This window comes from Terrapene carolina, unplaced genomic scaffold (assembly GCF_002925995.2).
Source record: "Terrapene carolina triunguis isolate 2854851 unplaced genomic scaffold, T_m_triunguis-2.0 Scaffold22, whole genome shotgun sequence".
In the NCBI taxonomy this organism is placed as follows: Eukaryota; Metazoa; Chordata; order Testudines; family Emydidae; genus Terrapene; species Terrapene triunguis.
In genome coordinates, this window is record NW_020664373.1 from 13227218 (window position 1) to 13244931 (window position 17714).

General features: G+C 38.5%; 1 protein-coding gene across 2 annotated transcripts in view; it reads right to left on the minus strand.

Moving 5' to 3' along the window:
- Positions 1 to 17714, minus strand: part of LOC112105112 (BCLAF1 and THRAP3 family member 3) — a 71882-nt gene that overhangs the window by 29780 nt on the left and 24388 nt on the right. For both annotated transcript variants that reach the window (XM_024197772.2, XM_024197774.2), the window contains exons 2-7: positions 9881 to 9954; positions 5919 to 6497; positions 4899 to 5564; positions 1788 to 1966; positions 538 to 652; positions 200 to 263 (exon numbers count right to left, since the gene is read on the minus strand). In XM_024197772.2, coding sequence (XP_024053540.2) covers positions 200 to 263; positions 538 to 652; positions 1788 to 1966; positions 4899 to 5564; positions 5919 to 6497; positions 9881 to 9921 — 1644 coding nt within the window. In that variant the 5' untranslated portion in view covers positions 9922 to 9954. The remainder of the gene's footprint in view (positions 1 to 199; positions 264 to 537; positions 653 to 1787; positions 1967 to 4898; positions 5565 to 5918; positions 6498 to 9880; positions 9955 to 17714) is intronic.

Sequence of the window (17714 nt, forward strand, 5' to 3'; positions counted from 1 at the left end):
AAATCTATGTGCAAAAAAAAAAAAAAAAATGTGGAAAAAAATTAAAATGATCTTAAAATTGCTTGATGGTTCAGTATTTGTATACTAATGGGAATGTTATGGACGAGTTACAAGAGCATGAAAAAAGGATTACAGAAGTGCTAACAGATTGTCATTGTAACTTATTCTCCCCCCATAAAAAAACAAAAAATGAACATACCTGTCCAGATTCACATGGCATAGCTAGTTTATTCTGAAGTTCTGCCAAAGATATATCAATTCTCCTGAAGTAATAAACCGAAATGATATAAGAATGAGTATGCCACATTTAAACATGGAAGAGAATGATCACTTTAAACAAAAAGCCATGGTTATTATGGCCATTTTAAAAACAATTATACTACACAGTTGCATGCTATGCAATTTACAGTCCACTAAAAGATGCTGAAAGAAATATTCCATTTATTTCATATTCCACATTAAGCTGCACGTATAATATAATGGAAACAATTAAATAGCTGAATCAATATAAATAATAGCACAAAGTTTATGCTTTACCTGTGAATTTCTGGATCTGAATATATTTTAACTTCATTTAAATTTACAACTGGTTTATCTTGAATTTTTGAGAAGCGTTCATTTAAAGTTAGGTCAGAAGATGTAAAATAATTTGCTGTGAAGATATATTAAATGCAAAAATATTACTTTATCATTTGTATTGCAATTGCACAACCATACTATTAAAATATTAACTGTACAAAATAACACTGAACGCTGACATTAAATCCAAATAAATCCCACTTGAAATACAACCCTAACTCACACTGCTGAAAGATTAGTACTTTAACGAACTGCATACATATTAAAGCAGCCATCCTAGTACTTTAATATTTAGTATATTAGCAACAATGTATTTAATCATTTCATTTTTCAATAAAATTAATCTCAACATAAAGGGATGTAAGGGTTTACCATCTCTGTTAATATAATAATTTAAATACTGGTACCTATGGGTTGTCACAATCAGCATTGCATAGAAGTAGCACTACAACAAAATTAATAAGGTTAAACTGAAAAATGAAAGGAGCAGAAAATGTAAATTGCTTATAGTTAATTTTGAATAAAACAAAAGTATATTTTATCTCACTCCTTTCCTCCCAAGAAAAGTTATATGAGAGGCACCAGTATCTCTCCACTGCAACACATAAGCCCTGGTACTGCAAGATGGGATGCATATGGGTGCAATAGTTTATGCATATGGATTACCACATAGAATTGAGGCCCTAGCTTTGTATTTGTTTTGGCTGTAAATGAGATGCAAATCAAGACCATTTTTACTTAATATAAAAACTATGTAACCAAGTGAGGCCACCAATTAAGAGACTACTTTTGTCCCAGCAGTCAATTTCTAACCCCACCTTTAACAATCAAGAGCCCCAATGTCCTACCACCTTCTCCAGGCTGCCAAGCCCTCTGCATATCTCTTACCCACATTCACTCAGGACAGAACCCCAAATCTTCCTTGACAAGCAGCTTAATTTGATCGCTCCTCTAGCAAAACCCTTCCTGAACCCTTAGCGACACACCAGACTTCCTCTACTCTAGACTACCAAAACCTCCACATCAGCATTCCTTGTCAAACATGCCCAAGACCACAGCCACCCCACATACTGTTCAGAAACCTGCATGAGGCTTTACTTGTCTTGTTCTATTTGTATTTAAATAGCGAGTATTCTGGTAGATACCAAAACATTTTAATTAACCACATCCCTAGTTTATATGTTCAAGCATAAAATATTATAATTCACCTTTAACTTGATGGATAATTGTTATGATTTCCTGAGTAAATTCTTTTGATGGATTGTTCTCGACATTTTGTGTTACAGATTCCATGTGTTCAAACACTGGATGAAAATTTTCATTTTTCCTGCCAACAGCAACCAGATCATGTGACATCTGCCGCTCCATAGTATGGCTAGAAGCAGTCCTAGAATAAATTTGCATAAATTTATTTAGTAACTTTCAGAGATACTGAAATATTAACAAAAAATTAAAATAAAGAGTAGATCAAGAGAATTTTATCTTAGGGAAAAGTGGAAACAAATTAAAGCCCTTTTCACATTTTAAATCAAACACTACGCGAGGAACACAGATCATGAAGGAGAAGACTGAATGAGGGATGAAGGAGAGGATAGCACGGAGACTAGGCGTGAGCTAGGACTGGATTTTTAATGATTATATGTATTTGTAGATTTAAAATTATGTAATGAACCCACATAATCAAATAAAAATAAAGGAAAAACATGTATTGAGAAACAGCCATTGCTATAGGTGTATGTTCCAGCAGAAGGTCTGGAGTGATTTTGGAACTCGGCAGGATGTATCTCCATATTCGAAAAGAGGGACTATATTGATTTCCAACAGTAGAATAGGCTATTCCCTCCCACTCCCACCCCCTCAAACAATGATCCAATTTTTGAAAAGTCTTGTGGCTGACTATTGCAAGTAACCAGCTTGATTGGTTAATATATCAAAGGAGAAGCAAGTATCTGGTGTTTCTGTCAGTACGTTTTAAAATTTCTAAATTAAGTTGGGTCTTCAAAATTGCTGCATTTTCTCAAACTATTTTGAGACCAGCAATACTTTTAACAATCTTATTCTGTTACCCTCCTTACAATGAATGCTTTAGTCATTATTTAGGAAAACACAAAATGCAGAACACCTCTAAGTGTTCCACATTATCATCTTTTTTATAAAATACAAAAATGTTTTGGATTTTTTTTTTAAATTGTGCTTTTGGAAGGCAACTCTCTATTTTCTTCCAACAAGAAGCAACAGAAGCAACATTTAAATAATAATGAGCTACATCAGACATAGCTGTTCCTGGAAGGTCTTGAAAACTCCGTTTGCCTATTTGCCACTGAAGAATAGGAAGCTTTCCAATGAAAATTAACGGACCTAAGCAACCAACTTCTGCAGAAATTAAGTTTTCATTAAAAAAAAGGATGCAAAAATAGTCTTCCAAATGTGAAATGAATGACAATCAATGTAGTGTTGTCTTGCTCGGTCTGCAAATAAATTTCCATCTCTACTGTGGGTGGTTTTCCCAAACATAAACACAGTGAAATTAGCAAGACATGGCCAGGTCCTTCAGTACTGTTTTTCGGACCCTTGTGGGAAGCAGTGAAATGGAGAAGAATCACGTCATGTATATTGCCACTCAAGAAAGCAGGAACAGCAGCCCAAACACAGGTGCCACTGTCTCTCAACCTCCCTAGTGGTACAGCCCTCTATAGTCTTTCATATTGGCCTCTCTTCAGTTAGTACAGCGTTCTCTCTAGTCTCCATAACCCCACATTTTATTACTGGTTTCAGGCAGAAAAATATACAAAAGAAACTTTGATGGGAAGGGAAAAATACTGTGGGAGTAGTTCCCTTGATATATAAGGAGTTTCTAATTGACTATATTCTTTTTCTATTTCTTAGACTGAGGTAGTTTATCAATGTAATGAAATACCACTCAGACATCTAGAACGTTGGTTTATTGTTCACCTTTCAGAAAATACATCATGAACATAAGAACTGCTATACCAGATAAGACCCGTGGCTCATCCAGTGCAGTCTCCGCAAGGAAAGTTTCTTCCTAACATTTGTCAGAAGTTGGCTTCTGCCATGAGGTATGACTGTTTGCCTCCCTTATAAAAATCTCTCTCCTACCTTATGTAGTTATCCAATTCTTTTTCTAACTAACTCTTTCTTGATTAAATCTGGTCATCCACAAGATTTTGCCACTTAGCTGTTCAGCCTCTTCTACAGTTTATTAATATAAGAATAAACACTAGTGCTAGTAGAGAATTTTATGACACCCAACTGCTAATCTTTTGCCATGCTGCAAATGGATAGTTTTCTGTCTCTCAGGCAAGTTATAATTCATCATAGTACTTTACCTCTCGGACTGTAACTACCTAGTTCCCCTACCCCAACCCCCTCAAAATAGCTTCTCGTAAAGGCCTGTCAAGGTTTTCCAGCCCAAATTATATAAACCATCTCTCCTTTATTCACCATCATGTTAATATGTTAGAATAATTCTAGTATACTGAAGCATGATTTCTTCTCAAGAAGTCATACTGGCTTGTCCGTCCATGTAATTTTCATCTAGGTATTTATATTGCAATTTCTACTAATTTACTGGTACTTAAGTAGGCCTGATAGGGATGATCACAGAAATTACAATCAAACACCTATTCAACATAGGTACAACATTTGCCATTTCCAGTCCTCTGGCATAATGGTTGATTATGATAATGCCATATTTTTTGTTAGCTGCTAGTGACTTCACTTTCAAGCTCATGCAGAACTGTTGCAGAAATACCATCAGGCCCAGGTAACATGCTGCTGTTTAATTTAGTTTGTTCCAGCAACACCTCTTTCAACACACTTGAATTATACAGCCCATGAATGTACCATTTTGTTCTATAGTTTTACTGGATTTGAGATCTCAGGTATTTGAGATTATATACATTTTAAGGCAGTAATTTTCAAAGGAGCCTGATGGAGTTAGGTACCCAAGTACCAGTGGAAGTCAATGAAAATCCCATCCTAAATGGTCATTCCAGAAGACAGGACAAAACCAGATTTTTACCTGGTTAAAAAAAAATCCTAGGTAGATAAATCCATCTCAGTGAGAGGAAGGGAAAAAAAGCTTCCCCCCCCCCCCCCCCCGCTACATCCTTATAATCAGGTACTATTTTCCGTTCAGAGAAACAAACATTAACTCATCAGAGTTAGCAAGTTAGCATTTTTGTACTAAGGAACAATCACCTTATTTTGCTCTAGTTACCACCTTAAGAATCTTTGGTTTCTCTAATATTCACAACTAAACAAGAAAGGAAGCATGAACAGGTAAGAAAAAAAAATACCTGTACTTGTTCATCATTTTCTTCATATCCACTTTGATTGTGAGCAGCTCCTTCCTAGGAGTGACATCTGACATTTTCACATCTGAAACTGTATGACTTGTGTCATGATGGCTATTAGAAGAATCTATTTTTTTTCTGAAATCCCCTTCATTCCTTACTCTTTCCTTCTTTGTGTTATTAAAGGGTCTCAGATCAACATCATTTTTGTAAGAGTTGGCACATGCATTGCAGCCCTTCTCTGAACTATATTTAATGGGTACTTCATTATGCCCTTCTTCAGTCTGTCTTACTCTTCCACCACTACAATAATCTAACTCTTTGCTATTCAGAGCACCCTTAGGAGAATTATATTTTTGGTCTTCCTGCTTTACATACTTCTGAGCTCTATCATCAGAAAAAGATTTTGTCCCATCTGGGTGTCTATGATGTTTGTAACTATAGTCATATGCTATCTTCGTAACAGAACTCTTTGTGTACTCCCTTTCAGCAGACCGATGAGCTTGTGGACCAATGTTTCTTTGCTCCTCCTTTTTTTGGTAGGGTAGAAAAGAACGATCTTGCTTCCATTTGTGATTTCTTGCTATTTCTCCACCGTCATCTCTCTCAATTTCTTTAGCCCTTTTAGATGTATGCCCATGTTCTCTGTAATCACGATCTTCAGGATACCTGTGTTGACATAAAGCAATTTACACTTGCACTAGAGAAGAAAGTGAGAATTTATGTGCAGAATGTTGGATAGACGGCCTTATATGCAGAATGCGTGGCAAGTTAACCCAAAATCCCTCAAGCCAGAGTACAGAAGTGCAGGGGCACTTAAAAGGAAAATATTATCCTTTTATACTCTAGCCATGTACATGATTTACTTAAAAAGATAACTACTTCTCTACCACCAGTTGCCCACAATTAAACTACAAATTGATAAATGCCTTTCAAGGTGGAAATCTTCAACTACAACGAAAATAGACTTTCACTTGAGGCTTTACACCACATTACCCAGGTTTAATTATTTTATTCCTATACCTCTTCTGCAAAGAGCTCCTTGTCGTAAATTCTTCAGAAGCTCTTCGGAGTGACTGACCATATTTGTCTTCCTGAAACTTCTGGTGCCTCATTTCATCTTCATGCCATTTTCTTTCAAATTTACATGAAGCCCCTAATGGTCTATGAAAAGGTTTCATTCCTTTTTCATCTCCAGTGACTCTGAAGTCCTCAGGAATATATCTTTCTTGCATTTTGTGTGGGTAAAAAGGTTGATCATGTTCTTTGTAGGATACTTCTGAGTATTTGGGTGGAAACTGATATCTCCTGTTGCCTTCACCCCTTTCTGATGAATGTGTTCTATAGGGTTTACGACTATACGTATCCTCTAAAGGAATTCTTTTTACATTTGGTGAAGATGATCTATGTTCATAAATTCTGTGGGGGATATTCCCATGTGGTGCAAATCTAGAATTGCTTTGTCCGTATTTCCCATCTTCCACTCTCCAAGACACAGGTTTCTTTAGGTCTTTCCTAAATCTCTTATATTCACAGTCATAATTAATATGAGCATATCTTTGTCTATGGTGTTCTGGACTCCTAAATGCAGGTGATAAGGACCTACATAAGAAAAAGAAAGATTCCATTTTAAGTGTTACAAAAAAAACACATACAAATTTGTTAAAACAAAAAATATATTCAGTGCAAAAATAACTTATGCAGTATTACTGCAATGTTATGGTTCTTAATTTTAACAAGCCAAAGTATTCAAAATTATAAAGTCCAAAGCAATTGTATCTCAGCTAGAGCTGATATAAAAACCTGATTTTTCCCCTAATGAAAAATTACATGGGAAAATACCAAATCTTTTTAACTGAAAAATTTCAGGTTTTCCACAAGAATTTTCATTTCAAAACAAATTTTTTTTTCATTTAGATTACAGTGGAAAATGTTGGAAAACAGTAAGCAAATGTAGAAAGTACTTTCACACTTGTTTACCATTTCTCAAATTTTTCCAGTGGAAACAAAAAGGCATGGGGGGTGGTAAGAGGTGGAGAATGGGAGAACCCCAAACATTCAAAAACCAAAAAAATGGAAACAAAATGTCATAGTTTCCAAAAACTGGAACAAAATTTTTTTTTTGAAATGTCACTTTGAAGCATTATGTTTAATTTCAAAATTTCTTTTTGAACAAAATCAAAAATGTTATTGAAATTAGCCTTTTCCCGCAGAAAATTCTGATTTTGTCAAAACCACATTTGCCACTAGGAAAAGTTTTCATAAGTCAAGAAATTTAAACCAGCTCTAATCTCTGTCTTCTTGCATATAAATATTAATGTTTTTGCTAGTAAGTATATACCTGAATATGTTAAATGGTGCTTCCACGCGTTCATTTAAAAAAAAAAAAACAACAACAAAAAACCATGATTGATTGCACTTTCATATGCAAAACTAATTATTCAAATGAACAGTGTCCCATCACAAATTCAAGTGACACTTCCACATTAAAATCAATACTCCTCCATGTGTGATGAAAGCATGTTGGATAAAGTATGCTCATCTGATTTTCAAAAATGCTGAGGCCAGCTATGCAGTTTTTGTTTTTGTTTTTTTTTTTAAACTGCCAGACACCTACTAGTCAGAGGCCATTCCGAAAGAATAAGACAGTAGGAACCACCAGTGAGAATCAGGAGGCAATCCTAGATCAAAGCATCTTGTATTTAAACTAATCAGTTACTGAATATTTACAGCAAACTCTGCAATCAATCCACAGATTTAGAGAACCCTTGAAAAAAGCTTGAGTAAATTCCAAGAAAATCACTATCTTCTTGTGGATTTTTCCTTAGCAAATGCAAAATTCATTGCAGATTGCTAGCTCAATTCTAGAAAGCTGTGTTCAGCAAAAAAGCTGTCTGCAGACTCAGGACACCATCATCACCTTTGAAAGATACGTTCACACCTATTGGGGCCAACTAGAAACGTAGTGGCTGTTTTGACATTCTGCTAAAATTGATAGCATGCACCCCTCTCCCTCTACTCAGCAGGGAAAGGCTTCATCCAGCCTACCCAACAAACCACTTCACTTAATTGTTAACCAGTTTGTTTTACTTTTTTAAAAATGGAAGTGGAATTTAAAAGCTGTCACAAATTAAACTGGTGCCATTCATGCACGAACTCCTTCTTGCAGGCTTAATGATGCTTAAAACCTATTACCACTTTCTATCTGGCTCAAATTTCATGCAAGTAAGAACTCAATTTACTTTTGAAAACTTGCTTTTACAGATTACATAAAATTAGTATTTTATAAAATAAATGTTTTCTTTGAAATACATTTTTAGTCTTAATATCTTTTTGTTCTGCTATCCTAGAAGATACAGGCTGTTTTATAAACTCCTACATAAAGCTATGTTCTGAAAACAAATATAAACTAGGGCTGTCGATTAATTGCAGTTAACTCATGCGATTAACTCAAAAAATTAATCGCAATTAATCACAGTTTTTAATTGCACTGTTAAACAATAGAATACCAACTGAAATTTATTAAATATTTTGGATGTTTTTCTACATGTTCATATCTATTGTATTCTGTGTTGTAATTGAAATCAAAGTGTATATTATTTTTGATTACAAATATTTGCACTGTAAAAGTGATAAACAAAAGAAATAGTATTTCTCAGTTCACTTCATACCAAGTACTGTAGTGCAATCTCCATGTCGTGAAAGTGCAACTTACAAACATAGATTTTGTTGTTGTTACATAACTGCACTCAAAAACAAAACAATGTAAAACTTCAGTGCCTACAAGTACACTCAGTCCTACTTCTTGTTCAGCGAATTGCTAAGACAAACAAGTTTGTTTACATTTACAGGAGATAATGCTGCCCTCTTCTTATTTACAATGTCACCAGAAAGTGAGAACAGGCATTTGCATGGCACTTTTGTAGCTGGCATGACAAGGTATTTAAGTGCCAGATATGCTAGACATTCGTATGCCCCTTCATGCTTTGGCCACCATTCCAGAAGACATGCTGATGACACTCGTTAAAAAAATAATGCGTTAATTAAATTTGTGACTGAACTCCTTGGGGGAGAATTGTATGTCCCCTGCTCTGTTTTACCTGCATTCTGCCATATATTTCATGTTATAGCAATCTCGGATGATGACCAAGCACATGTTGGCATTTTAAGAACACTTTCACTGCAGATTTGACAAAACCCAAAGAAGGTACCAATGTGAGATTTCTAAAGATAGCTACAGCACTCAACACAAGGTTTAAGAATCTGAAGTGCCTTCCAAAAACTGAGGGACGAGGTGTCGAGCATACTTTCAGAAGTCTTAAAAAAGCAACACTCCGATGCAGGAACTACAGAATCCGAACCACCAAAAAAGAAAATCAACCTTCTGCTGGGGGCATCTAACTCAGATAATGAAAATAAACATGCGTCAGTCTGCACTGCTTTGGATTGTTATTGAGGAGAACCTGTCATCAGCATGGATGCATGTCCCCTGGAAAGGTGGTTGAAGCATGAATGGATATATGAATCTTTAGCGCATCCTGCACGTAAATTCCTTGCAATGCCAGCTACAAACGTGCCATGCAAATGCCTGTTCTCACTTTCAGGTGACATTGTAAACAAGAAGCAGGCAGAATTATCTCCTGCAAATGTAAACAAACTTGTTTGTCTGAGCGATTGGCTGAACAAGAAGTAGGACTGAGTGGACTTGCAGGCTCTAAAATTTTATATGGTTTTATTTTTGAATGCAGGGTTTTTTTGTACATAATTCTACTTTTTGAAATTCAACTTACATGATAGAGAGATTGTTTTTACAGTGCAAATACTTGTAATCAAAAATAAATATAAAATGAGCACTGTACACTTTGTATTCTGTATTGTATTGAAATGAATATATTTGAAAATGTAGAAAACATCCAAAAATATTTAAATAAATGGTATTCTATTAACAGCTCTAATATAAACCATAATAAAAGTTAAGCATTTACCTGTGTTTCCACCTTGGTGATCTTGATCTAGATCTAGCCATCTTTTGATGTGTGTGTCAATTAGTTTCTTGAAGCTATAAGAAAAATATGAATTATTAGTCTATTTAGAGAGCTGTAATACAGCTATCAATAGGAGGCCTAGACATTTTTCATTTATTTTACAAGATTTGTATTTAAATCGTGTTCAGTTTTTTTTAAAAAGTGATTAAATTCCCTTATATCACTTTTTAATCCATTGGTGACACAGCCTTTCCCAGTGGTGACTTGCTATTTCTATATTTAGGTTTTTATAACCTGATTTAAGACATATTTAAAAACATACAGATGCAAACAAATACAATTTCAACTGCAGGAATAGCTATTAGAGCTTAACAAATCATTCTATTAATTGCAACTGAGAAGTAGGACATACTGAATAGTCCCAATGAAGACCACAAGCATTCAGATATTATGATAGTGGGTAACCTTTTAAAAACCTAGAGCAACAGGGTGTGCTAAGTCAGGAGCTAACTCAGTACCCTGTCACTTTAGCACCCATAAGGAAGCAACCCCAGCAGGTGGGATTATATAAACTGACAGGAAGAAAGTCCAGGGGTGAGGGATCTTGAGGTACACAGGACTAGATGCCGCTAGTACTGTTCCCTTCCCTAGAAGCAAGTGGGGAAACTGGCTAGGGACTGTAAATATATGTAAACAACGCTACAGGCTATGGCCTACTGGAAGCATACAATAGAACATGGTGGTGATGGTGAAAGAGACCTGGAGTAGTAGTGGTGAGTTGCTGCAACTGGAGAGGACCTCCAGAGAACCACACCTAATACCTGGATTCAGTTCTGTTTATTGAAACCAGCGTTTTCTCATCGACATGGGCCATAACCTACCCATACACCAGTTTGCAATAAACTGAAGTTTCTTACTAGAACTATACTTTACTACAGAAAAAAAACACATAAAGTAGTAAACATCAAATATCTGAGTATTAACCTTTGGTGAATCCTTCCATGTGGCGTAAAATGAAGGAATGCTGCCAAAAAGCAAAAAAGCTGGCAAAAACCTTGTAATGGAGCAGAGATGGTGACACACACCCAAAGGCATTTGTACTGAGTGCCTCACAAGAGCTCCAGATTTAAAGTAATTTTGATCATCAGTGCTGAAGTCATGTGCATGAAAGCCACACTACTAAAATTGCAGATACTTATTATAGACAAATGGTTTCATTCTACTTTATTTAAAAATTATAGGCCAGATTGCAACATTTTTACTCACACTGAGTAGCATCTTATTCCAAAAACAATCCCGCTGACATCAATGGTATCACAATAGGGCCATAAGTGATTTCCCACTTGATCCAATGCAATGAAAATCTTTAAAATCTTGGCTAGTGAACATGTTGGACATGGTGCTTCCTTAACTGATCCATACTTTCAAAGAAGAGAAAGTTCAATTATCTTTGCAAGGATTCAGTTGTTTTCCTTCCCAATCACCAACTCTGCCCATCCAGAAAAAGCACAATAGTTTGTGTACTTCACCAAAAACGTGTTCCCTTCATAGCTTTCTTAAAGTTTTTATATTTCATTCTTAATTTTAAAAAGTACATCATCTAAAGAAGAAGCATCTCTATTTACTCCCCACTGAAAATAAGTAATAATGCTAAAGAGACAATAATGCTCATCCCTAGCGATCTCAAAGCCTGGCAGAACTCCATGATATTACAATACAATCAAACTAAAAGTGGAACGTACATGGTTAAGTCAAACCTAAGAAAAAGCCTTCTCAGCCAGATCAGCAATGCAGTCATGTTGGAAGCGTGGGAAAGACTGATAGCATGTACTTGTTTTCGCCCTGGGATAAATGGTACTATTATAATTTCCAGCTCAGACACTCCTTTTGCCTCATGGAAAGAAATGTCTTATTCGTTTTAACATAGGACATTTAAAACTTACCCAAGTCAAGTAATCAGTTTCTGACAGTGAGATTCAGAAAATTATAGTTAAAAAAATAGATAATTTATTAAAGAAATTTCTCATAGCTTATTTTCCAAGGGTATGTGGACAATGACCCAGAGTACTAGTTACCTAAAATCATGGAAATATATGAAAATATTACTAAGTCATCTAGCTCCCTCCCTGCTAAAAAAGCTTTAAAATTAAATTATAATATGGAAAGCAAGAATAAGAATATTTGTGCTTACTCAACACATTTCTTTTCTTTGGGTACTAAGGTGTGGAGGGAGGGATAAAAAGGGGGGGGAGAGGGGGCAGTTGCCCTGGCTGAGAATGCCAAGCAAACATGAGACTGATTAGTTTTGGGAGGAAACTAGACAGCAATTCTATCTATGTCAGGATTGCTCAAGCCAAGCAGGTGGATTCTGCGGAGGCCTTTTGAGATGCTGAATCTGCCTCATAGATCTTCCTTACAGATTAATTCACTTGTCTGTCTACTGGCAACTATAGTGGGATACAAATCCACAAGCTTTGAATTAGAGATCCAATGAGGTCCATTGTACCACAGAGCTTGGGGTATTGCAGGGCCCTCCCGTTCTGCCATAATCTGGACACCATTTAATGGGATATAAGGAACTAATTTTGAAGCGGAAGAAAAATATCTTCTGGACATTTTGCTGTCTGGTTTTTGGTTTTTTGGGGAGGGAGCCGGTTGTTTTTTGTTTACAAAATGGAAGACTTGCCACAAAGCAAGGGTCTTATGCAGAAATAAACCTCCTTAGAATAGTCTTGAAGTATTCCTGATGGAACCCATCCTATATTTCCTTTTCCTTGTCCCTCGAGTTTCAAATCCAAGAACTGACCTTCCTCTCAGGAAGAAGAGTCTGAGCCCCCGTGACAGCTTTTCTTGGCGACTGCCTTTTTGAGAGTAGTGCTTTGGGTAGGTGCAAGGATCCTTATAACACCCTTAGTAAGAGTCTGAAAGACAAATCTATGACTGAGCTTAAAATGGCCAGTGTTATTTTGTATTCCCTCCCCTCCTCCCATGTGCATTGGGGGAGGCAGCAAGGAATGGGCTCCTGCACTTTTACCCTGTCTGAATCAGACAGAGATTCCAACATACAGCACAGAGCTAAGGAAATTCCTGCAGAGCTAGTGGGATGGGTGTCTGGATTATTTGAGAGAGACAGGGTGGGTGAGGTACTATCTTTTATTGGACCAGCTTTTGTTGACCAATTATTTTAATCTTTTTGTCTGCTTCACAGGGCTGCTGCTTCTTTGATCCCCTTGTCAGACGCAAGTCTTGGAGGAGGGTATGTTCATAGATTCCTGACTCCTTTATGGGGATTTTTATCCAGCATGGACAGACTCAGGAATCACCAATTGGAACTGTGGTCACCTGGCTGATGGAAGAGGGAACTGGAGCTGCCCCAGGAAAAGCAACCTCCACCCTTATATACCTTGAATGGAAAAAGCTTACATAGATAAGTCTAACTGGAAAAACAGCAGCTAGTTAAGGCCTTTGATAACAGGCCATGAAATATGTGGACTGTTGGGTATTCTGTGGAGTTGGGCACAATGGTCCCTTATTGCCATCTTGATAGCCTCTCCAGCCTGGCTTTTGTCTAGCCTTGTTAATAAGGCGGTCTGGATGATTCGTTTGTGGGCTAGGCAGGAGATGGGGAGAAAGAGAGGAAGGGGCATTTCCCCAGCCATAAAACCAGTAGAGCTCACTATCCATGCATTACCTGGAAAAAGGTTTAGGAATTGAAGGTTTTTCATTTGACCACCTGCCAAACAAGTATCTAGCAGGTTATGAGGGGCATACCAGAGCATGCACCACCTGCAGTGCCTCAGCAAGAGAGAGAAGCCAAGAATTCAGAGGCTCAACCCCAGAAGACAGCCAAACCATTTGACACAGATCCAGACACATTAAAGCTCAACTGCCCCCAAATTTATTTTTTTGTAGAAAAGTTTTAGATCCTAAGACCTGCAGCACAGAAGTCTGTCCTGTCCTACTTATAAACGAGGTGGCAGGACAAAACTGGCAGCCTTTTCAACAGATGAGGGATATCCATGAGCCAGAATTAACAAGCTTTCACAGACCTGGTGTAGCTGCCCCTTTTTGGAGGTTCACCAGGCTGCTAAGATTGGATCCATATGCTTTTAAGCTCCTCTGGCTCTGAGGGAGCTCCAGGCACACTCTTTCTTTGGCCTCTAGGCTCACTCCCCGGGAACAGACTCTTGTCTGGTACCCCTTCTTGGTCCAGCTGCCCTAGCCCCAAGACCAGTGCAGAACACACACGCCCAGTAACTTAAGTAAACACTTTCCAGAACTCCACCCTAATGGGTACTCAGGTGTATAGTTTAATTCTTCAGTGACGTGATAGTTGAAGCAGATAAAAAAGAATTTGCAGAGGAATTTCTAAACCAATCACTTTACAACAGGGTGGAATGATTTAAAATTCAGTGGTTTTCAAACTTTTTTTCTGGCAACCCAGTTGAAATAAATTGTTGATGCCCACAATGCAACGGAGCTGAGGATGAGGGGGTTTGGGGTGGTGGGAAGGGCTCAGGGCTGGGGCAGAGGGTTGAGGTGCGGGGGTGAGGGCTGCGGAGTTGGGCCAGGGATGAGGCATTTGGGGTGCAGGAGGGGGCTCCAGGTTTGGGGGGGGAATCAGGGCTGGGGCCGGGGATTGGGGTGCGGGAGCAGGTCAGGGCTCTGGGCTGGGAGTGCAGGCTCTGGGCTGGGGCCAGGGATGAGGGGTTTGGGGCGCAGGAAGGGGCTCTGGGTTTGGGAGGGCTGGGGCAGGGGATTAGGGCGCAGACTTACTTCAGGCAGCTCCCAGTCAGCGGCGCAGCGGGGGTGCTAAGGCAGGCTTCCTGCCTGTCCTGGCACCGCGGACCACTGTGCCCCGGAAGCAGCCAGCAGCACGTCCAGCTCCTAGGTGGAGGCGCAAAAGCTCCTCCATGTGGCTCTCTCCCCCAGGCACTGCCCCCCCCCCCAGCTCCCATTGGCCAGGAACCCCAGTGCTTGGGGCGGGGGCAGTGTGCAGAGCCCCATGGGCCACCCGCCTAGGAGCCGGACCTGCTCCTGGCCGCTTCTGGGGTGCAGTGTGGTGTTAAAACAAGTAGGGACTAGCCTGCCTTAGCTGGGCAGCACCACCGACGGGACTTTTTACAACCCGGTCAGCGGTGCTGACCAGCGCCGCTGTGACCCAGTGCCTTACATTCCGCGACCCAGTACTGATTTAAATCACCATGGGGAAAGCCTTGGTTTACATAATTGATTTTAATCAACTTTTCCATTTGTACTTCAGTTAATTTTCTAAAGAAGGTGCATTTTCATTAGTTGATATAACCATTAAAACATGTTGATTTAAACTAAACAGAGCCTTTACACTAGATTTGATACATCTTTTTGCTATCTAGAAGGGTCCCTATATACACATTTATTTAAGCAATAATATAGCTTAATATTTTCAGATTCTTATTTATTGTACATTTTTAGTTTGTTAGAAAATGATGAATGATATATTGCTTATTTACTAGATAATTAACTTTTAGCTCACGGTTTGTGGCAAGCTGTATTAGGATGGCAACTGGAATTTAAACACACAAAAAAAGCATATAACGTTTGTTTTTACTAAACAAAACACCCTTAATTGTTTTAGATACACAAATCTCTCTTAAAAAAACATGTTTCACACTTACACAACTAAAAATTTTATTAAACAGAGGGGTTAACTGTAGTCAGTTAAACAAACGGATTTCAGGTCAGCCTGGGGAAATTTTAAATATGCCAAACAAAAGTAACAGGATTTTAAATTCCTAATCTCACCCAAATCTCTCAAAAATGAAACAACAGTCTCTTAAATTACTTAGGCTGATCTATTGGTCCATATTCATAATGCTTGACTTCAAAAGTTAGATTTTTTCCCAATTTTTTTTCTTTATACAGAGCCTTTAACTCCATTTTTCATAGAGGCTCATGCATTCAAAATATTTATTTAAATGCTTTCAGAGATTACAGTAAATTTAAGCCTTAATGTATTTTGCATTAAATTCAGATTCATGTTAAACAGGTTTATTTTTTAAAAAGAAAAAAAATACAATTTAAACAAAATAAAAAATCAGTTAAGTTTTTCAAAAAGTCACCAATTTTTATCCACTCTGCTTTATTTTAGGGTACGTCTATACTTACCTCCGGGTCCGGCGGTAAGCAATCGATCTTCTGGGATCGATCCCGGAAGTGCTCGCCGTCGACGCTGGTACTCCTGCTCCGCGAGAGGAGTACGCGGAGTCGACGAGGGAGCCTGCCTGCCGCATCTGGACCCGCGGTAAGTTCGAACTAAGGTACTTCGACTTCAGCTACGTTATTAACGTAGCTGAAGTTGCGTATCTTAGTTCAAAGTGGGTGGTTAGTGTGGACCAGGCCTTAGACAACATGAGATGCCCCAATTGGTGCAAAATAAGAAACATCTGTATACAATTTCCTGCCTCAGTTTCCTCACCATTCTTGAGCATTCTTTGTCATTTGGTATATAACAGTTCAGGCTTCCAGGCCCCCTCTCCTGGACCTCACTCCTCCAGCTCAAGCTTCTCTTCTGAATCATGGAGTCTGCTTTGACTCCTGCAACCAGCTTCTGTTGGTCTGACAGTCACAAGGTTCCCTCTAGCCTAGGGCAAGGCCTAGTCAGCTAAAGGTCCTCAATGACCACCCTATTCAGTCCCCTCTTTCCTTGCCACATTCAGTATGATGCAAACAGTTAAGATCACCACCCGGGCATAAACATACAGAGTTCATAATATCATACAGAAATCATAAATTACACACAAACTGTCCCACATGCCTGAGTTCAACCCAAAAGATGGAAGCAGGATGAAGACCTACTATAGGATTTATAAACTTTACCATGCTGAAGAAAAAAAAGTGCAGAGCATCAATGGGTTTGTTACAACAAATTTAAAAGAATTTTCTACAATGTTTGAATTTGTGGGAACATCTTTAGTAATGCAGCGTACAACAGAAGACATGCCAAGAGGCATTAAATGGACACCCTTCTCATCCCATGAAGACCTGGACTTTGCAGATGATCTCGCTCTCCTATCACATACCCAACACCATATACACCTCTACCCAGATATAACACGACCCGATACAACACGAATTCGGATAGAACACGGTAAAGCAATGCTCCGGGGGGGGGGGGGCGGGGCTGCACACTCCGGTGGATCAAAGCAAGTTCGATATAACGTGGTTTCACCTATAATGCGGTAAGATTTTTTGGCTCCCAAGGACAGCGTTATATTGGGGTAGAGGCGTATAAGAAAAAACAACTCGACTCAACGCATTCAGTCAGCAAATTGGACTGAAAAATCAACCACAATAAGACAGATAACATGACCTTTACTATTGCCTCACCATCACCAGTAGGGATAGAGGATTATGTTCTCACCAATGTAGAAACATTCACATACTTGGGCAGCACCATCAGCCAGGACAGTGGAACAAGCCAGGACATCCAGAACAAAATCAATAAAGTCAGGACCACCTTCAGGAGCTCAATAGAGTCTAGAAATCATTAACATACAAAACCAAAACCAAACTCAAGATTTATCAGAGCAGCGTACTTTCAACATTACAGTGCAGAATGCTGGGGAATGAGAAAGGATGACATGTCCAAACTATCTTCGTTCCATACAACCTGACTCAGAAAAATCCTCCATATCTTTTGGCCCAGGACAATCTCAAACCAAGACCTGTTTACACAGTGCTGCCAAGAGGACATGAGCACCATCAATGCCAGGAGGCGTTGGAGATGGATTGGCCATGTGCTTCAGATGGAAACTGATTCCATCACCAGAGTGGCAATAAGATGGACACCTGA